We start from the raw sequence: 23281 nt of genomic DNA on the forward strand, positions 1-23281 counted from the left end.
CAAAGCCAGGCAGCAAGGGAGCAGAAACAAAATCTCTCAGTGTCTGCATGGGTTCTCAGCACCAGGAGGCATCCATGCACATTCTGGACACCCTGCATTAAAGCTATTACTGGTTCTTTTACAGGTGACTGCATCTGGCCAGGCATGGTGGCGCATGCTTATAACCCACACTACCTGGGAGGCTAAGGCAGGAGGACAGCAAGTTTGAGGCCAGCCTGGGCAACTGAACAAGAGTGTGCCTCAAAATAAAATATAAAAGGGTGGCAATGTAGCTCAGAGGTAGAGCACCCCTGGGATCAATGCTCAGTGTGGAGAAACACACACACAAAGAAACAATCTATTACTGCAACAATGTTTTTCTCTGAAATATACAGATGCAGATGGAATAAGCAGAAAAAGCAGATAGGGGTCTGGGATTGTGGCTCAGTGGTAGAGCGCTCATCTAGCACGTGAGAGGCGCTAGGTTGAATCCTCAGCACCACATAAATATAAATAAAATAAAGGCAAAAAAGAAAAAGCAGACAGAAGGACAGGGAGACAGAAGAAAGGGAGAGGGAAAGATTGTGGACTTTGAAGTACTCATAAGAATATGTGGTTTTCAAGAAAGACAGGAGTTAATGCTCAACATCAAGACTGTCACTTAAAATAGTGCAATAGTTCACTGCATTTCTAAATCCACTTTGTCCCAGAATAATCCTAAGAATGCTTATAAATTTTTTTAAAAAGATAAATATTAAGTGGCATCAATGTTTGACAATCGGCTATCATATATTAAGCCCTTAGCTAAAACACGTGTTTTCATTTCAGAGGGGTGCATTACCATTTTCTAAAGCACTCCCTCCCACCCTGTCCAGCTCCCCAAATTCTTTGTTTAGCATGAAGGTGGGACAACTAATTAAGGGGAAAGACTGTGAAGCAAAGGATTCGGAAAAGGAGGCTAAGAACAAAAGATGTGAGTCTGCAGAGGTACAGTGTTTCAAACTTCCATGCAGGTGCCCTTTCAGTCCCTATGGCCCTTTCACCTGCAGTGAGATAGGCCATCCTATTCTGGGTGCGTCCTATAGATGTCTCAAGGTCAAGGTTGGGGCCGACTAGGCCCTTGCTCATAGCAGGATGCTTACCTGTGTGTAGTGGTCTGTGGATGGTGACGACCGGGACCTTTCATGGACGTACTGTGGCCTCTGGTGCTGGTCCAAACCCACATCCAGAATATCATCTGCTGAGTGATACCGCCCAGCACTCTTGGCCTCCAGGGGCTTCCTCTGCTCCTTCCAAGAGGCTTGGTACTCTGCAAAGGTTCCAAGCCTCTGAGGTGGGTCCAATTTCCCGAACTTTTCTGCTTCCCTGTGACCATTGAGGATTTCTCCAAAGGAAGTGGCACGAGACCTAGTCTGGAGCCCAGAGTCAGCCCCCTCACTCCTGTGGCCTGCTGTCCGCGGCCTCTCCACCTTCTCCCTCGGGACTCCACATAGAGCTTGTCTCTGGCCTGGTCTCTGGAGGAGGGGTTTGCTTGTTTCCTCAAAAAACTTCCACCGGTCAGCAAATGTGCCCACAGTATCCTCGGGTGATGTGGGATGCTGGTGAGGACTGCAATCCACCGAGAGCCCCACCTCATTCATTTTCTCTGGTTCAGAGTACGACTTCAGTTTCTGCTCGGCTGTGAACCGTTTCCGGCCTCCAATACGAAGAACGTGAGGCATGCCACCTCCAGATGAGGGTGGCTTGGCCAGTCCTGCCTCACAGAAGTGGGGGACAGAGTTTGGCTCCTGAGGGAATGAAGATAAGGTGCTGTGGTCCCCAGTCCTGTGTTCTAGTGACCCGGGATACTGGTCCACTGGGTTGGGGTCTAAATCCCGGCGCTTAAAGGAGGTGGCTCTCAGGACCCGTGCTTGGGCCTCTTTCAGGTGGTCTTTATAGGTGCTAGAGAAGGAACCTTCTAGGGCGCCACCCACCTCAGCTGTCCAGCTGCTGGCACTGTCCTCGGCCTCACTGGCTCCAGCCAGCGTCACCGTGCTCTTGCTTTTCTGCAGCTTGGCTCTACGCATCTGGATCTCGTTCCTCAGAGTGGTGGCAAATCGGTCACTTCTCCGTGTTGGCTTACCCACCTGGGCATCGAATGGCGGTAGCTTCTCAGTGCCACCATCCTGGCCATTCTCGGGCTGGCACATCCCCTCTTGGGTCAGGGAGTGCAGCATGGGTGTCCTCTGGCGAGAGATTCTGCTGCTCTCTCCCTCCGCCCACTTGAAATCCTCAGCTGTCTTCTGTGGACTGGCTTTCTCAGCACGGCTGGCTCTGGGAGGCTCTTGGATTCCCGAGAAGCAGCCTTCGGCCCCTGAATCCAGTAGGGGACATTGCTCTCTCTCTGGGGCATCCAGAGCCTGCTCATGCTGAGGTAGGTAGCATCGTGGGCTCTGGCCCATCAGGTGTGTGGGAGCATGCTCCAGGGCTCCCGAGGCTGCATCCGAATGCCAATACTCCCCACGGAGCTTTGTCACCTGGGTGCTTCCCTGCAGGGGCTGCCTGGCAGGCACGCAGTAATAGTGGCTCAACCCACCACTGTCCACCTTCTGGTTGGCAGCACTGGGCCACCTCCCCACAGAGGGGCTGTCATCTTGGTGGTGTGTGGCGGGAGGCTCCTGCCGACCTCCAGAGAGGGCCACCCGCTGCAGTTCCTTTGGTGACACAGGGGCCCTGTGGCTTTGGTCACTGCATTGGCGCAGGTGCTGACCCCCAGGGTGAGGTTGCCGGAAATGCACCTCTGTGCCGAACAGCCTGTCGGGAGCCCCTAGGGAACTGCCTGCCCTGTCATCTAAGCACAGCCAACCACAGTCCGTGTGGCCCTCCAGCAGGGAGCCTTGGCCTCCCACTTCCTTCCCACTACTCGGGCATACCAGCCTTCGCCGATCAGTCCTCTCTGGTCTCCAATCACTGCGGGGTTGAGCCCGAGCCAGGGCTGTAAAGTGCTGCGTGGTGGCTGCCTCTGAGAATGGAGGGCCTTGCACCTTCTCATGGCTCTTGGTGGCAGCAAAGCTATCACTGCGCAGAGGAGGTGGGGGAGGAGGGGGGGAAGAAGAGTTTTTTTTCTTGTCAGGAACATACCAAACTGGCCCAAAACTGGATCTCCCAGAAGTGGCCAACTTAGGCTCAGCATTGTCCTCTGGCCAGGGGCTTTTACTGCTATCATTAGGTACCCTGGCTGGGAAACACAGTGACCTGTCCTCTGGGACCTGAGGATCACTCACGGCCTGGCCTTGCCGGCTGCTATGCCTAGAGGCCTCCCAAAGGCCAACTTTGTAGAGGATGTTCTCTGCAGACGAGGCATCGGCCTTGGGCAAAGTGTGGTCAGGGGTGCTGGAGCTGGTGGAAAATGAGCCGTAAGCTGAGTCCCGCTTGCTGTGGCTGCTCAGGTGGTCAATGCTGCTGTTGGACTTGGCAGCTGAGAGGCGTCCAGAGGGCTGGGAGGAGTGGTCCAGGCTATCCACGCTCCCCAGGGAGCTGAAGTGGTCAGAAGTGCGCTGCAGGTTCGTCTGCTCCCAGGAGCCAGACAGGTCATGGGAGGAAGAACTACAAAAACAAGAAGAATGGTTTGCTTTAGCATCCAGTGACAACAAAGGGCAAGATCAGAGGGCAACGGAATTGGGAACAGAGCTGGCTGGCACTCTGTGGAGGGTGAAGATGCTGGATGATAACTTCTTAATGTAAGATCCCTGGGTCTGAGATTTTAGTTTGGCACATCTCAATTGTGGCTTGGTGAGATGCTCTGAGGGCAGGCTGAAGAGACTATGTCCTACCTGCTTTTAAACAGACCCCTTGTAATGACAGCACATTTTCCCAACTTCATGCCTACATCACTAGGAGGCAATGCCTCGATGAACGCTCCTATGGCCCATCAACAGCTAACTGTAGGTGTTGGTAAACGATAATTCATGAGCTAAGTAAGAGTGGTTCTTATCTTATCAAATGGTCAAGGGAAAAGAAATCAAAGGCATAATATTTCTCCCATGTAACCTATGAAAATTATATGAAATTCAAAATTCAGTTCATAAATGAAGTTTCCTGGAGCACAGCTATACCCATTTGTCGACATATTGGCTGTAGCTGCTTTGGCACCACCATAGAAGAATGAATAAGTGGCAGAGACTGTCTGACCTGCAAAGCTGAAAATATTTACTATCTAGCTCTTTAAAGAACACCTTTCAGACCCCTGTTTCAGTGTATGCAATGATTTTCTGATTCCCCACTTTGTTTTCCCCTTATAGTACCAGAGATTGGGCTATGTGTGTGCTAGGCAAGCACTGTACCACTAAGTTATACACCCAGTTCTTTATTTTGTTTATTCATCCCCACATGTATGAGACAAGTTCTCTGCCACTGAGCTACAACCCTAGCCCACACACCCAGTTCTTTTTTTTATTTTTTGGTCTACCACTGAGCTACACCTCCAGACCCCTGTTTTTTGAGAAGGGATCCTGCTAAGTTGCCGAAGCTCGTCTCAAACTGCCATCCTCCTGCCTTGGCCTCCCAAGGAGCTGGGATTACAGACGTGTGCCATTGCACCCAGCTCCAAAGATTCTTATTATGGATTATTCACCCAAAGGGAGTAAATAAATGAGAACAATTTTAAAGTTAAAAAAGAGACTTTAGGGATAACATTTCTTTTCCAAACCCAAATATCAGAGTATGATTAGCTCTTCTCTAAATGCTCAGTTGGTTTGATATTTAAAAGAAGCAATAGGCTTTCCCAGCAAGATCATGTGCTATTGTGTTCAGGTAAATGATTAAACCTTGTGATTCACTAGTGCTATACACGAACAACAAAAATCACATATTCCTAATCAGGATGATGTCTAAGAAGGAGGAATAAAGGGTTGATCAAGATACTAAATATTTTCTGACATAGTAACTGTATGCTATGACTCGTATATCTTAATGATACAGATATTTATCCAGGATATTAGATTCTTCCCTTGAAGTTTCACAAAGCTGTGCTATTCATGCTTCAAGCAGGAAAAAAAGCCATGGTTAAATTAGGTTTGGGGAGAACAAGGATGGGAAAGAAGGCAGTATGACCAGGACAAGGGTGTAGTGAGGAGAATGGACTGGCTGGTCACATGAGGTTTTTATACTGTATCCTCTAAAGGCAGACCCAGCATCACCAGAAATACTGCATGTTCCTGAAATTCTCCCGCCAGGGACGATTCTTCCACAAATTCTTAACTCCAGGCAGACAGAAACAACACTAAGTACAGTTTCCACACAGATGTGGGCAATACTCATTTCTAATTAAGAGACTGCCAGCTGGGCGTGATGGTGCATGTCTGTAACTGCTGTGACTCACAAGGCTGAGGCAGGAGGACCACAAATTCGAAGGCAGCTTCAGCAACTTAGCAAGACCCTAAGCAACTTAGTGAGACCCCTTCTCAAAAAGAGGAGTAAGCAAGGATGTCGCTCAGTGGTTAAGCTTCCCTGGGTTAAATCCCCAGTTCGGAGGGTGGGGGTGTTTAGTCACATAGACTAAGTGGAGATGCTATTAAAGTCACTTAGTTTTGAAATGAAAAGCCCATTTTTCACTTACGTTTTATGACTCAGTTGAGAACCTATGGCTTTTCAAAAATACCAACCTCTCACTACCTTAAACAAGTAATAAATACTGTATTTGAGAGGTAATTCCTTCACACCACTTCAGTACTGTACTTTGTAGTTTTGCAGCTAACATTTATTAATAGCCAAAAATGGATTTTGAAATGGTTATGTTAGCTTAAAAACACACACACAAAAACTAACAAGCACATGGATACACTTGCACACTCAAATACAAGTGTACGTAGAGATACACACAGATATGCACACATATATGCTTCCAGGCACACTCACACATGCATGGGGATATATACACATGTATAAACACATGCATCCCAAAACTATGCTATCTGCCACTAACACCCTGACACATGAAGGAAAGCATGCTTGCTCACTGTTGCACTGTCATTTATTTTCATTATTATAGTTGTTTTCCACCCTCACCCATGTGCCTCCTTAGTGAAAAATTCAGTTCTAACCCTACTCAAGCGTTGAGTTGTCTGATGAGAAATGTCAAAGTCATTCTGAAGTCAAGAAGCACACTGGAATATCTGAGCATCTGCAGACTATGACAGATTTTACATCCTCCTGGAAAATGGGCATCTACCTCGCATGGTGTCGGCTGTGCCAGGAAGGGCAGCCACTGGCAGCAGGGAACTGAGAGGAGACTGGCTCAGGGTGTCCATCGGAGAACTTGGTGGCGTGCCAGGAGTGAGGCCTCCAGCTCAGCTCACTCCTCCTGGAAAAGAATGCAGACACGTGAGGGAATTTGACACCCTAGACGCATTTGTGCTAAGACAGGAGAACAGGAACAGAAATCAGTTGCACCTGTTCGGGAGGGATCTGTAGCACCCCGTGCTTCCCACCATATCCATGCACGCAGGCTTATTCATTTCAGATTTTATGAGTGATCCTTTTGCCCAATTGCAGAATGGCAAACACAAGCTCCAAAATGTGAAGCAGTTCTCCAAAAATACATGCAATTTGGGCTGGGGTTATGGCTCAGTGGTAGAGCATTTTCCTGGCACGTGTTGAGGCACTGGGTTCGATTCTCAGCACCACATATAAATAAATGAATATAAAAATAAAGGTCCATCAACATCTAAAAAAACATTAAAAATGTATATATGCAATTTGTCAATTAAGACATTTATAAATGTAAAAATAAATAAAATTTATTCCAAATAACTAAGTAAACAAAACTTGCCCTCTCCCTTCCCCCTGTAATATAGAATGCAAACAGATTTTCCTGTCTTTTGTGGTATAACTTTGAACAGAACCCTGAGCCTCCTTGGTGAGAAGGGACTGAAGTGGAGAAATAGTCAGTGTGCCCACATGCCCTGCTGACAGGGGCACAGTTTAGATTGCATATCTCTATTTGCTAGCTAAGGAAAACCAGCTGTCTTGTCATTAACTAGGAGAGTCATCTTCTTCTGAGTCTCTCCATATGTACTGTCAGCTCAACCACTTAATGACCATGATGCCCTGCACCAACAGGCTTGAGTCCCTTCCAGCCAGGGCCTCTCTACATGGTCTGAGCCTTGCCAGGTTCCCACGCCACCATCTGCACCTTCCCAGATGTGGCACACCTACCCAGGTCAGGTGTGACAAGGTGTGTCCAGCTGGAGTCTCTAGGGATGCTGGTAACTTACATAATGGGGTCTCTCCAGTGGTAGAGGCAAGCGCTCTACCACTGAGCCACAACACCAGCCCTGGAAATTCTACTTCATGCCACTAATTTCAGGTTGACTTTTGATGCAGCAAAGATGACTAGATGTTGTCAGATATACAGACCCACCCAAGCTCTCATCTTCAAAGTTACTATTTGAAGCTAGCTTTACTTTCCACTTTTCTAATTTGAGACAGAAATGACCTCACCTTGGACAATTTATAGACCAATCAAAAATGGAGAAAGAACTCAACTGAGCATTCTTTAGGAACTTTTATAGAGAGAGATTAGACATTTTCCCTAGTGGGTAAAAACATTAAAGAATATTACGTAATGAAGAATAACTTCCAAAACAGAACTGAAAAGCATTTAAAACAAACCTTGTGATGGCTTGGATAACTTTAATGAGAAAACTTATATGAGTGGTAAAATGTGGAGTATGTTGACTTTATAATAGTTTCCCATGAACTAAAAAAAAACATGTAAAACAGGAATTCACTGCACCAGAGAAATAAGTAATTATAAAACCAAGACCGTACCTCATAGAATTTCTCAAAATCCTCGTAAGAAAGGCTCTGGCCATGTGAATTTCATTTTCAGCTGGCTTTTTCTGTGCCAGAATATCCATGACTTCTTTCATTGTTCTTTATAATTAATTAATGACAGAAATAAACTAGACTGACTGAAACTGGAGGTGAAGAGGAAGAAAAAGAAGGCTATGAAAAGAAAATGCCTAACACTTGTGGTGACACTCTTTGCACCCTGCCATGGGAATACCTGAGGTTCTATCTGGGATCAGCTGGGCAGCAATGCTCCATGGGGAGAATGAAATCTTTTCCCAAAAAAAGCTATCATTAGCAAGCACATGTAAAAAAATATTAGCAATAAAATCTGTCTTCATAAAATACATTGAATACTGAAAAATGAATGTCAAGTCTCTGTTCTATGCTCCCCAATCCTCTGCATCCTCACCCAACCTTCAAGTGTAAATAACCACTGCTGGGGGATTATCTTCAGCAAAATTTTAATCTCAAAATAATCAGCTCTAATATATAGTACACTTCTATGTATCTACCTACAGGTAAAGTGCTCTGTGGTCATGCAATTTCATAACTGGAAGTTCTATTTTTCAATACTTATTTTTCAGTTTTAGGGGGATACAATATCTTTGTTTTATTTTTACGTGGTGCTGAGGATCGAACCCAGTGCCTCATGCATGCTAGGCAAGTGCTCTACCACTGAGCCACAGCCCCAGCCCTGGAAATTTTATTTTATGCCACTAATTTCAGGTTGACATTTGATTCAGCAAAGATGAATAGAACAGAGTATAACAATTATAAATCTGCTTCTGAAAGTATCCAGCAAGCACCTTCCTTTCCAAGTACCTAGAGCTTCACCTTCAGAACTGTAGAAGAAAATGCACCACCTCCAGGCACCAAACACACAAATTTGAATATGAAGTGGAGTCAGTCTTAAGCTTAGTTACTATCAGAGGGGAGAGCAGTATGGTGATAACATTAACCTACACTAGCAGAATAATCAAAAAAATAAAATAAACCCTCACCCTTCCAATGATCTCATGAGATAATGACAACTTACTTATTCATTTTGTAAGTGAATCAGACAGTGACCACAGAAGCAATCTAGCAGCTGACACAGCCAAGCAATTCCATCTCTGACCAAATATTACTCTGTGAAAACCTAAAGATTGTTTTTTAAAAACTTATAATAATTAATGAAAACATTTCAGATTTACTCTTTTGCCCTCAAGTTTATTCTATAATGACAATATTCAGCCTCCAACTAATGTGGACTTGAACAGCTAGCCATCTGATCAAAATGTTTCTTGTTCCATGCTGATGCTAAGGAGAGTGAACTTCTAGCACTTTCATAAAATGCATCTCACCTGGCTCATGTCTTTGGGAGCTGTCCAAAGATAAGGAGCAATGCCCAGTGAAGCAAGAAAGGAATGCAAACCCACCCAGAGGCTCCTTTGTAAAAAGATGACACACCATGTAAGTGTCTCTTTCACAAAGAAAGAGTCCACAGTGAGGACACTCAGGAGGGCTACCTAATACACAGCAAAGATGCTTGGAAAAAAGGTTATCCTCCTCTGTACTAGCACTGAAAATGCCAGAGCTATTGGGAACAGAGAAATTTCTCTCATTTATGTGCTCTGAATTTCCTGGTGCATCACAAACATAACTGGAAATCAACCAAGGGTCAGGCTGGTTTCTCTTCATCAGCACTTCTGATGCCTGGCAACAGCTGCCTTTGAAGAGAAGCACCTGCATGCTGCTTCCTATTCAAAGGCCCTGGAATTGGGGACAGAGTGCTCTGGCGCCATCTAGAGCTCACCCATACTCATGGTCCCACTGGCTCTGTTTACCCACTCCTAGGCAGCAGTGAAACTTAAAGAACAGGAGATTTGAGATTCCCTTCTCAATAAGATACAAAGTGAAGCGGCTTTAAACTACCTGATCCACGGAAGCACAGGAAACAATGAGCAGGCCACAGACATTCTGCAGTATGTGCCATGGTAAGACAGTCAAGCACCTTGATGCTGGGGCCTCTGAATGCACCAAGTTTGTACCCACTTTCCCACACCACAAAATGAATAACAAAGATTTCACCAATAATGTTCTAATGATTCTTACAAAAAATGAAAGAGGCTGAGCACAGTGGCCATGCCTGAATTCCAGTGACCTGGTGGGGCTGAAGCAGGAGGACTGCAAGTTCAAAGCCAGCTTCAGCAACTTAATGAGATCCTTTCTCAAAAAAAAAAAAAAAAGCAGAAAGGGCTGGGGATGTGGCTCAGTGGTTAAGCACCCCTGAGTTCAATCCTTGTTACAAAGAGAGAGAAAAAGAGAGACAATTTCCAGGGTTTTCCTGAAATCCTTTCCCATACACTCACAAATTCTACACCAAAATTGATTTAATTTTTTTCCTCCGTGGTCCTGAGGACTGAACTCAGGCTCGAGGTACACTTACTGTAATTTTTAAAAACAATGCAGATATGCTAGGAAATCTTTAGGGACTTTTTTTTAAAGACAGCATTCAGATCAAAAATACAAAAACAATGCTAAGATGTCACTGACAATGAAACATAACAGATTTAGATGTCAAATATTCTGTTTCATTTTACTGTTAGAAGGACTGCTTCAGTGAAATCTTTATTATTCATGCAGAAGGACAGAATTCCTTCCCTTTCCTCCAAAAAGAAAATAAAAAATCTTATTAGTGTTGGGGTATTTTCATAAACTTTTAGAAGAAAAGATATACCAACCCCTAAAATAAATACAATTGTCTTCCATTACACCCTCTCCCTCCCCAAATCAGTTGAGAGTAATAGGAAGTGCTGGCTGGGGGCTAGGCTGATCAGCTGGGAGGTGGGGGTGGCTTCAGGATGGAGGGGATGTCTTGGCCTGCACTCAGGAAAGGGAAGACTTCTTGCTCTCCAGGAATCAGAAGTTGGAAAGGCCTTGTTATAAAGGGTGGAGTAGTGTCATGAGCCATCCATGGGCTGTGTGTATGAGCTATGCGCATTGGAGCTATATGAGGGGCAGGTGTGGCATTGCACACTGATTGGGCTGTGAGATGCAACTGCGCCTTTCCTCTTGCTCTGCCTGTGATCCCACACAGCACCTGAGATGGGTGTGACTTGCCAAGATGTCAATCAATCTGCTGACTGCAAGACATCATGAAGCAAGACTCCACCTTTGAAATCTTATCCCCTTCCTTATTTGGTGCAGAACATTCCTTCGAATCTTCTTTGTGGGTCCCCCCTATAAAAATAGATTCTGGATGCACGCTCTTTTTCCCAGCTGACTCACAGAGCCACCCTACCCTCAATCTGAGAAACTCATGTTTGTGTGTTGCGTGATTTCTTTGCCGTTTTCTTATCCTAATGTTGAAGCCAGCTCTTTTAAACCTAGCTCATCTCGTCAGTGCGGCAGCTGGCGAGAGGGTAGCGAAGAATTGAATATACTCCAGGGGCTCAGTGACTGGAACAAGTTCCAGGGCTTGGAGAGGGTAGACAGGGTGCACAGGCCTGGAGGGGCAAGTCTCATACAGAGCACAGGCAAGTAGGATGCTTTGGAATCCTTGGGGTGGGGAAGAGGGGGAAAGAGCTAGCCCCGGGGCAATGCATATATCTAATTATTTAAATAAATAAAATACACCTTCCTAAAACATGAAATGAGCCCTGGCTCTGACCTTGTGCTTCCTCCCTTCCGCCAAGCCTCTACCTTTACCTCTCCAAGTCTGTCTCTACCACTTGCCAAATTAACCTCCCAGCAGCACAGCTCTAGCCAGATCTTCTCCCTCCCTTACTCCACAACCAATAGCTGCTCCACAGAAGGATGCCCATGCTCCCAGGTCCTCCAACATCTAGCCCAGCAGTTCATGAGAGCACAGCCTGGGCTTTCAGTATCACTAGGGGACTTGTAGATAAAGTAAATTCTTAGGACCAGTGTCAGGATCTCAGGGCTTTCTTGGGTCAAATGTGTTTACTCTAGCTCCACACTATCTCTTCCCTCCCCCTTCAAGCCTCCCTTTCACTTCTTCCCCTTTGCAACTCTTTTAAACTGACAGCTTTGGTTTCCAGTTTGAGCGCATCTCATATAGCTCACATAGATTTGTGATCTACATCTCAAACCTGGCCTTAGAAAGACGGATGCACTGCCCTGTCCTCAGAAAAGGCTGTCCTGGGGTCTACATCCACCCTTTTCTCTTTTGGAGTCACCACTTGTCGGAGTTTTCTGGCTCATGCCTTATTGGCCCACTCAGCTGTGGGCTTCCAGAAGGCAGGACCTACTGGGAAGATTTCAGGCCCAGCTGGAGTGCTTCTACACGAGTTACATGAATGTACAAAATATGTGCATTAGAGCATACTCTAAAGGGTAACTCCCTGTGTGTGTGTTTACTGGAAGAAAAAAGCAGACTAGCCCCGAATGGCATTGGGAGAAGATTTATATGGCAGTACATTCTTTTCCTGGGCAGTGGTACAGACAGGTGCCATGATGTGGATGGTGACATCATGTCTGATAAGATCTATGGTCCTGGGCTGGGGTTGTGGCTCAGTGGTACAGCACTCGCCTAGCACAGGTGAGGCCATGGGTTCGATTTTCAGCACCACATAAAAATAAATAAATTAATTAAAGATATTGTGTCCAACTACAACTAAAAAATGAATATTAAAAAAAAATCTTTTAAAAAAAAGATCTATGGTCCCATGGGATAAGAATCAAGTAGTTCCTGCCTTCATACATGAAAATAAGGAAAGATAAAAATTCCCAAATGACCTCAGTAGCTGAAACTGATACAAAACATCAAAGTTGCATTTTCAGCAAAGGCAGCAGCATTCACACAGGTTGAAAGCCTTGGAGAGCTTCTCTGCCCAGCAGCTTTCTGTGCCTGTCCCCCAGGAAGAATAAGCAAGCCCACGCTTCTGGTCACACCTCCGGTGTTCCTTCCAGAACTCTGGCAGGATCCACTGTGGAGCAATGGCACAAAATGAACACCCCACCAGGACGTGAGGTTGGAGCACACCCAAGTGACTCGTTTCTTCTATCAGCTGTTACTTGTTCATTTCTACAAGCCTACTAATGTCTCCCTGTACCCAAGCCACCTGGGTCCAAAAGCACATTTCCCCACTATCCAACAGTCTAAAAAGGCACCAACAAAACATCCCCACTACATTTCAATAGAACAGATGTGTTGGCAAAGAAACTCAAAGACATTCAATGTGCAGCTATTAGTATCATAAATAGCCCTAAGGGTTGGCAACAGAGCCAATGAGTCTTATACATAAGAATAAACACCAAAAAAAACAAAAAAAAATTTAAATAAGGTAAACCTATGCCAAAAAAAAAAAAAAAGCAACAAGAGATTATAAATTGCTATCCCTCAAAAGCCATATGTAGGGCTGGGGGTGTAGTGCTCACTTAGCATGTATGCACTGGCTTCAACCCCCAGCACTGCAAAAATAATAATAAATAAGAAATGCTACATGTAAAGAGACCTACCTATGTACATAAACGTGAAGGAAAAGTAAAGAGGCCCCATGACATTCATCTACCTAGCCTGCCATGGAATTCTGCCCATTATCCAAAGTCCATGCTAATTAACTGCATCTTCATGATTTGTCCACAAATTCCCTTTGTGGAGTCTTTGGTTACTTTTAGCATCCCCAGATCAAAAGCCAGTAAATTAAGAAGACATTTCTCTTAGAGAAAGGAACACGGAGTAGGGATATACACCTGAACTGTGAAGTTTAGAGAAAATAACACAAGAAAGATATCAGTCATGGGGCTGAGGTTGTGGTTCAGCGGTAGAGTACTCGCCTAGCATGTGCGAGGTGCTGGATTCAATCCTTAAATAAAAACAAATAGAAATAAAGGTATTGTGTCCAACTACAACTAAAAAAAATTAAAAAAAAAAAAAAGACATCAGTCACAAAGTGGCAAAGAAATGTTAGCCAGGACTATGGAAAGAGATGGCATTCTGCTTTAAAGTCAGAAAAAAAATAAGGTCCAAGAAATTTACAAGAATTCATCTGAATACAAAGTATGGGTCCTGCTGCTGAAGGTTATTGGAATTGGCAACAGTCAAATGCTGTCCCACCAGGTGCAGTGATCCCAGTGACTGAAGAGGCTGAGGCAAGAGGATCACAAGACTAAGGCCAGCCTCAGCAACTCAGCAAGACCTCAGCAACTCAGAAAGAACCCCTCTCAAGAGAAAAAAAAAAAAAAAAGAAGAAGAAGGCTGGGGATGTAGTTCAGTGGTAAAAACAAAACAAACAAACAAACAAACAAAAAACACCTATTCTGATAGAAATAATATTTCTCCAAAAGAAGACTATCATTTTAATCCATACTCTCTACAATCCTTTACCTACTTGGAGAACTATTCAATAATACCATATATGTACAGTCACTATGGTAAACTGCCAGTCTTCTTGCTAACTGGCTGTTAAAAATGTTCACCTATTTTATCATATAGAATCACTAAGGATGGAAGGCACTCTTGCCTTGCATTAGCGTCAAGTCACAGAATGGCCCTCTTTATCCTTTATATAATGAAACACAGGGACTGGGGGTGTAGCTCAGTGGTAGAGTGTTTGCTTATCATACCTGAGGCCTTCAGTTCCAGCCTCAGCACTGCAAAAAATAAATAATTAATGAACTATAGTCATGGTTGGAAAATTCAAGAAGGAATGCTCAAGTAAGATCTGTAACCTCCTCTTACTTACCTTGCTCTATCTTATTCAATGCAAACAATCTCACCACAATAGTTTCGACAGTACAGCCATCCTTTAAGGTGAAAGGCAGCTCTGCCTGCCATGCCCCATGATATCCAAGACGCTGACTATCCCACCTGACCACCAACGGTCTGGACACAGGAATGACCTGAGCTATCTGAAGAACACATTTCACAACAACAGCTGAGCCACAGTGGTCAACCTTCTGCAAATACCTCCTGAACATGTGTCCATGACACCACTTTGGTTAAAGAGGCCTTCAGACTCTCAACTTCCACCAACTGGCTTTCTTTCATAATAAATCAAGCTCCCAGGCACTGTTCTAGGTGGGTTTTATGAGAGTGTGTGTGGGGATGACAAACTCTAGGGGAAGGGCATGGTATGTTCCAGCAGAGGCATGAAGCTGTTCTCGTGGTGAGCATGTTCTCCACCTAAATGAAGCAAGCAATGCAGAATCAAACCAAACTTTCCTTAATAGGACACCTATTGCACAAGAGTTAAAATCAAGAATCAACAAATGGGACGAATTCAAACTAAAAAGTTTTTTCTTGGCAAGTGAAATAATATGTGAGGTAAATAGGGAGCCTATATCCTGGCTACATCCTGGGAACAAATTTTTACCCCTCACGCTTCAGATAGACCTCTAATCTCTAGAGTATACAAAGAACTCAAAAAGTTAAACAACAAAAAAATAAATAACCCAATCAACAAATGGGCCAAGGACCTGAACAGACACTTCTCAGAGGAGGATATACAATCAATCAACAAATACACAAAAAAATGCTCACCATCTCTAGCAATACGAGAAATGCAAATTAAAACTACTCTAAGATACCATCTCACTCCAGTCAGAATGGCAGTCATTATGAAGTCAAACAACAGTGTTGGCGAGGATGCAGGGGGAAAAGGTACACTTGTACATTGCTGGTGGGACTGCACATTGGTGCAGCCAATCTGGAAAGCAGTATGGAGATTCCTTGGAAAGCTGGTAATGGAACCACCATTTGACCCTGCTATTCCCCTTCTCGAACTATACCCAAAAGACCTAAAAAGAGCATACTACAGGACACCGCCACATCAATGTTATAAACATTATAAGAAGCACAAATCACAATAGCTAGACTACGGAACCAACCTAGATGTCCTTCAATAGATAAATGGATAAAAAAAAATGTGGCATTTATACACAATGGAATATTACTCAGCACTAAAAAAAATAACAAGATCATGGCATTTGCAGGGAAATGGATGGCATTAGAGCAGATTATGCTAAGTGAAATTAGCCAATCCTTAAAAAACAAATGCCGAATGTCTTCTCTGATAAGTGGATGCTGATCATAGTGGGGAAAGGGGGAATGCAAAGAATGGAGGAACTCTGGATTGGGCANCTACTGAGCCACATCCCCTGCCCTATTTTGTATTTTATTTAGAGACAAGGTCTCACTGAGTTGCTTAGTGCCTTGCTTTTGCTAAGGCTGGCTTTGAACTCGCGATTCTCCTATCTCAGCCTCCAGAGCCACTGGGATTACAGGCATGTGCCACCACTATGCCTGGCCTTCACAGGCAAATTCTAAGACGTGACCTCTATACAAGCTTCGTGACCTCTCCAGCAGCCATCTGCTCCCAGCTCTACCAATGCAACCTCTTCCTCACCCCTTGGCCACAAGCTGAAAGTGGATTTCTACTTGGACAAAACAGCACAGAGGAGCTGAGGCCCACAGGTGCAGCTATAGTTGAGGACAAGGCAGATAGAGAGGGGGACCCTTCAGTGGGTGCAGTTGGGGTGGACAGAGCCTCGGGAGCCACCTGTTCCTTAGGAGTGACAACGAGGTTGGGTGTTAACGCTGGACATAAGCTGAACATAACATAAGCCTCCTGCCTGTAAAGCCCATTACAAGGTCAGAGCCCAGGGAGACCCCAGGATCCCAGCACTCCCAAGTCTCAGGACATTCCTAGAGGCTTCTCTCCACACCCTCATCAAGACACTTCTCTTTCCAACTTGGAATTTGGCCAGCACAGAGAAACTTTTTCTCCTAAAGCCAAGGGCTGTGAATTAGGTGGGTCTCATTAGAGCAACTCCTTAAAAAAATAAAATAAATAAGGCTAGGGGTGGTAGCTCAATGTAGAGCGGGTGCTTAGCATGCATGAGGTCATGGGTTCAGTTTCTAGCAGAAGGAAGAAAAGAAAAAAAAATTGACATCATTATTAACGCTGTGATTAATTTCTCAATTCCTTAAAACTCCAAATGAACTTAGTCTGTTCTCTGTGAACCCAGTTATGCAATATTCACATTCCTCTAGAAATCTCAAATAAACAAAAATAAATAAAATGCTATGTGTGTGTGTTAACACATTAGATGCCACCGATATTTCCAAACTCAACTTTATAAACATCATTTGCGTGCCCTGGTTATCAGTATGAACAGATACAGACAGGTCTCATTAAAGGCCCTGTTCTTTTATCACAATGAATGAAGAAAGAATTGAAAAACAATAACTTACCATTCTCTACTTGATTTATAATATGAAACATCTCCCATAATCAACAAAGCCATCTGATTAAATTATGTAAGCCACATACTAAGTCTGACCCCAAAGAGAAGTAAGTCCCAAATAAAACAATTCTGATCTATGTGATTTACTTTTTTCTCTTTGATTTTACTTAATCAAAACAATACTGGATGATAGCCCAAACAAGTCAGGATGCTCATCCGATGTAAATCTCAGTGTCTCATTTGTGTTAAGTAGAAAATAAACACATAAGCCTCCAGAGACTCACAGAATTGAGACCTACCCACACCCACAAGTAAACAATGTCAGCGCACCCTCCAAAGCAGGGTTTCACCCCCCAGCATCCCCCAATAGGAGCATACCCTCCAAATAAACAGTCTGAACACACACACACACACACACACACACACACACCACATTTTTCCCCATGAAGAGCTCTCTGGAAAGAAGGGGAGAGATGCAACCTGCTGATGTCTCAGCCAGCCCCTTACTCCTTACACTGTGGCTCACGGGAACATCTGTGTGATCAATGTTGGGGCCACAGGGCCACCTGCTCCAGGACAGCTCCATGGAGCCAGGGACAGAGGGGAGCACTGCACAGTGGCAGTTTGAAGCAGAAGTCAAAGCGAATTTGTAATATCGGAGACGGGATGCATATGGAAAGAAACGTGCTCTGAACAAGCAAGAATGTTGTTATTCTATCTGAAGTCTTGTTTCTTCAAATATGTGACCACTGGACAGCATCTCAGGAACCCTTACAGCCTCCTGCAAAAAGCCTTACCATCTCCTTTGGTGTTAATCGGCTCCTGAATGCAAGCTTAGTGGATGTAATTAGGTCCACAGAAGGTTTAAGGGCACCAGCAAAGAGGCAGAGGATGGCACAAATCAACCCTATGGTCGATTCCACCCCAAGGAAACTGCTTGCAACTCAGGATGGGGTCCAGAAAAAACAGAGTGAGATTAAGGATGGGGTGGCAGGTATATTATAATGTAAATTTAGAAAAATATTATTATAATATATATTATAATGTAAATTTAGAAAAAAATCAAGAGTAATTTTGAGCTTTAGAAAATAAGTTATGATGTGATATTTAATAGAAATATCCCTAAGGCATTTGAAAATATAGGTACCTTTTAGGAAATGAAATTATAATAATTTGCCTCTGGTTTTAGAAAAATGGGTGATGTGTCCCCCAAACTGTTAGTGACCATTTGAGGGCATCAAACAGCAACAGCAATGACATGACCTCTGGCACTAAGGAAGCAGGACAAGCCCAATAGAGCCAGGTGACATCCTTCCCACAGCAATGGGTTTATCTATTGGGTGAAGACAATCAGGAAAATGCCAAAGTGCCTCCCAGTTTCTGTCCTTGGCCTTCTCTCCAAGCACATTTACTTAAGCCAGTGAGCAACACAACCACCAGAGGCACCCAGCCAAACAACCTGTGGCCTTCCAAGATCCCAGAGCTTAGGTCCATTCCACACCTAACCATCAGGATCTCCAGGGATGGGCCTAGGCACCTACAGAAACAGTGCAGATGACAACTGCACAAACACACAACATCCCTGAACTTTCCTCAAAAGGTACATTTCCTTGACCAAGGCAAAGACAAAGGAACAAACCACCCAGGAGGGAGAAGAGAAAGGCAGAGATGCTTGACTCTCAGCTCTCCTCCAAACCCCACAACTGATTACTTCCAAGACAGTCACCCATCTACCCACCCCCATTTCATGGGCCGCGGACACACCTGGACATGGTGAAGAACACACGTGCAAGATCTTAGAGGGAATGACTGATGTAAGCACTTTGCTTCCTGCTAACCCTGCCTGGGAGAGAGAAAGCACTCCCCTTCAACTATCTAGGACAGGGCAGGGGGCAGTGGCACACTCCTGTAATACTAGTGGCTCAGGAGGCTGAGGAGGAGGATCTCGAGTTCAAAGCCAGTCTTAGCAACTTAGTGAGGCCCTAAGCAACTCAGCGAGACCTTGTCTCTAAATAGAATGCAAAATAGGGCTGGGGATGTGTATCAGTGGTTATGCACCCATGGGTTCAATCCCTGGTACCAAAAAAAAAAAAAAAAGGCAAAGACAAAGGAACAAACCACTTTTGTTGTTTGTAAAGGAACAAATCTTTATTGGGGGGTGGGGGGATATCTCTATGTCTTCTCAGGCATAACTTTTTTTATTTTTTAAACTATTCAAAAAATTTTTAGTTGTAAATGGACACAAAAAAACCTTCATTTTATTTATTTTTATGCTGTGCTGAGGATCAAACCCAGTGCCTCACACATACTAGGCAAGCTCTTTACCACCAAGCCACAACCCACGCCTCAAGCATGGCTTCTTGATGCTGATCTTCCCTATGCTGCATGAAACAAGATCCCACCACTCCGGTAAAAATGGTCCACCTCATCTTTTCCCAGCAGCTTGGTCTCCAAAAATGAAATAAGCATACAAAACAAGACAACCAGCCGCTGTCGCTAAGGGGAAGGGAGTTTGTGGCTAAACTACTATTCAAATGTTTATGACAGCCGGTCAGCCAGGTGTGGTAGCACACACCTGTAATTCCAGCAATTTGGGCGGCTGTGGCAGGAGAAAATTCAAAGCCAGCCTCAGCAATTTAGTAAGACTCTGTCTCCCCCTAACCCAACAAAAAGGACTGGGGCGGTAGGTAGCTCAGTGGTAGAGGGCCTCTGGGTTCAATCTCCAGTGCCACCAAAAACAAACAACGAAAACAAACAAACAAAAACCATGGCCGCATGTGCTTTAAACAGAGGTATCAGTTCTTAGGCACCTCAGTTGGGCAGGTACATTGACGTAAGGACTGGGCCACCTAATCTACCACTTGGTCATGCTTTCAAGTAGGGCAATATACAATAGTTATGTGTTAACTAGATACTCACCCCCACCCTTAGTACTGGGGATCGAATGCAGGGCCTCTGAACATAGCCTACCACTGAGCTACACCCCGCCTTAGCACAGTCAGTCTTGGAGCTCTACATAAAACGCTAATCAATGCTAACTGATCCATAGAGATAGAAGATCGATTAGTGGTTATTTGGGGATGAAGAAAGAAGACGGTAGGGAGATTAAAACTCAGATAAAGAAAATATGTCCCCAGCTTTAAGAACAATTTTATGCCAGGTGCAGTGGCACATGCATGTAATCCCAGCAGTTTAGGAGGCTAAGGCAGGAGTATCCCCAATTCAAAGCCAGCCTCAGTGACTTAGTGAGCCCCAGTCTCAAATAAAAAATAAAAAGGGCTGGGAATGTAGTTCAGTGGTCAAGTGCTTCTGGTTTCAATCTCCAGTTATCCCTCCACCCCCCAAAATTAAAAGTACTTACTGGTGCTTTTGCAATAAAAGTTTTACAAGTCCTCATTATGTACATCTTTAAGAGTAGTCATTCGCCATGTGCAAAGGTGACAGCAACAAATCCTAATATTAACTAATTTAATGGCTTAGAAAATTTTCCTTCACATCTCCCTACTTTTCCTCCCTCAGGGCTGAGGACCAAACCCAGGGCCTTGGATGTGCTAGGCAAGTACTCTGCCACTGAGCTGAATCCCAAACACCAAATATTACTTGTGTGGTGCTGGGGATGGAACCCAGTGTCTTGGACAGGCTAGGCAAGTGCTCTACCAGAAAGCCACATCCCCAGTCCTTCCTTCACATCTCTGAACAAAACACCATGTCAAACTTGTTTTCTGCCCAACTGGGGGAAAACAAACAAACAAACGAAAAAAACCCTACATCAGCTGGATGTGGCGGTGAACGCCTATAATCCCAGCAACTCAGGAGGATCCCAAGTTCAAAGCCAGCCTCAGCAACAGCAAGGCGCAAAGCAACTTAGTAAGACCCTGTCTTGAAATAAAATACAAAATAGAGATGGGGTTGTGGCTCAGTGGGTTGAGTGCCCCTGAGTTCAATCCCCCCCCCAAAAAAAACCCTACATCTATATTAAAAGGTAACACAAATTATTATTTTTTTAATATTTATTTTTTAGTTGTAGTTGGACATAATATCTTTATTTTATGTCGTGCTGAGGATCAAACCCAGGGCCTCGCACATGCTAGGCGAGCGCTCTACCGCTGAACCACAATCCCAGCCCCTATACAAATTATTTTGATAAATTTTAAAACATCTGAGTATGTTATTTAAAGTGTGTTTGAAAATAAATTTGTTTGAATAAACTTTTGTTTTTACGTATTGTTCTACATGTTAAAGTATTAAATCCTATGTAAACTTCACAATCTGTACTCCCCTTGTTTAAAGGAAACTGAGTTGTGAAATGCAAAGTGGGGGTTTTACATAGTGACTCCCATCAGTCCTTCAGGGCAAAAGTTTAGGTCCCTTTCCTGAGAGTCTTTTAAATACCTACCCAGCTAAATCAGCCAGCAGGTGCCCTGTGGCCTCCTCTTTCCCTCTCAGGTGGCACTGATGCTTTCCTTTGAAAAGGTTTCACATTATAGTACCTCTAGTTGAAGAAAGAATTATATATATTGTACTTCTAAACACATGAAATGATGCCCAGTTTCACTCATAGTGACAGAAATTCAAACATACGTGATAAAAACAATTTTTCACCTATCACATCATAGAGAAAAAAAACAAACAGAAGACTCTGTACAAGATATGATGCAGAAAAACAAGTGATCTGAGGTCTCTAGAATGTCTATCAAAGTTCACAATGTATTTATCTTCTGACTCCAAAATTCCCCAGCTAGGAATTCAGATGCACAGAGAGACCCTGGTGACAAAAAACTTGGCCACTGTGTTGACTAAGCTGATGTCTTCCCCACCAAAGAGAGTCAGAGGAAAACAAAGAATGAGTTTCTATGTTTTAAAGGCTCTGGCAGAAGAAAAGGAAAACTGCCATCTGTCTGGGGGATGGGGGATGATCCACAGAGATGGTTCTAAATACATCTGACCTCTGCAAAAATAAGCTTCTCTTCCCATCATCATCCCTTGTGAGTCTAAGTGAATCAACAGATTGCTTTCCAAGCATTAATGAGGTGGCCCCCAAGGAATGACAGCGCCTCTCATAGTCCACTCTCCCCGCCCAGAGGCTCAGAAACTGCCATTATGAATTACAAGGATTTGTTGAAAAGGTCTTCAGGAAGAGCACGCACCTCTTAAAGAGGAGGAGGATAAATGAAGGAACATATTCCCTTCCTCATTTCTGAACCTCCACCTTAGATGCTGTTTGAGGCAAACAAAGCACACATACACACACACACACATACACACACACACACACACAGACACACTCTTCAGAGTATGTTTTCAAGTCTGTGCTAAAATGTTGAAATAAATGCTTGACTCAATTTACTCATTAAAATTTACTTTCAGGGATTGGGGATGTGGCTCAAGTGGTTGCCTACCATGCGTGAGGCACTAGGTTCGATTCTCAGCACCATATAAAAGTAAAATAAAGATATTATGTCCACCTAAAACTAAAAATTAAATATTAAAAAAAATTTTACTGCCAGCTTTGGAAGAATGTATTAATTCTGTCAAAAAGGACATGGAGACACTTGCTTTGAATCAGCCAAATACAAAATGTAGAGAACGATTTCTAAGAAGCTCTTGGGTGGTGCCCAGGAGTATCATGTTCGTCCCTGTGTATAAAAGCATCATATCCCTGAGTGCTGAGAATCATCCACGCTCCTACCAACAATTTAGTTGGTAAGAATAAGCATCTTGCTCCCCCAGACCTCAGAACAGTACTAGGCCTCTGGCTGCTGGGCAGCAGCACCCTCTCTTCCCAACATAAAAACTAAAATCAGCAGCCTGCCACCTTGTGTAAACAGCAGGCAACAACATATCGTCTCACTGGGAGCACAAGCATAGCTTTCTATCTGCAAAGAAAATAATCTACACATTATCCAAGAAAAGATACAAGAACTCAATAGACTTAATTTAAAAAAAAAAAATTGGTGTTGGGTTCATCCTTTGCCAAGGAATACAGTCACAGCCCTTCACCTCCAAGTTTCTGCAACCCCAACTTCTAATGGATTTTTTTTAAAAAAGAAAGTGTTTGCATACACAAAAAATTGCATCTGTACTAAAGATCTATAGACTTTCCCCCATCATTCCCTAAACAATACAATATAATAACTACTGACAGAACATTTACATTATGTTAGGTATTATAAATCATCTAGACACGACTTACAGCATACAGGAAGGAGGACATGGGAAACCTATATGCAAATACTACACCATGTAGAAGGGATAGCAGGGACAGACACTTCTGCTT

The 23281-nt window shown here is 44.0% G+C and overlaps 1 protein-coding gene across 2 annotated transcripts in view; it reads right to left on the minus strand.

Annotated features, from left to right (window-relative positions):
- Positions 1–23281, minus strand: part of Shroom2 (shroom family member 2) — a 130246-nt gene that overhangs the window by 47894 nt on the left and 59071 nt on the right. For both annotated transcript variants that reach the window (XM_015505231.2, XM_015505230.2), the window contains exons 4-5: positions 6188–6319; positions 1122–3564 (exon numbers count right to left, since the gene is read on the minus strand). In XM_015505231.2, coding sequence (XP_015360717.1) covers positions 1122–3564; positions 6188–6319 — 2575 coding nt within the window. The remainder of the gene's footprint in view (positions 1–1121; positions 3565–6187; positions 6320–23281) is intronic.

This window comes from Marmota marmota, unplaced genomic scaffold (genome assembly GCF_001458135.2).
Source record: "Marmota marmota marmota unplaced genomic scaffold, marMar, whole genome shotgun sequence".
NCBI lineage: Eukaryota > Metazoa > Chordata > Mammalia > Rodentia > Sciuridae > Marmota > Marmota marmota.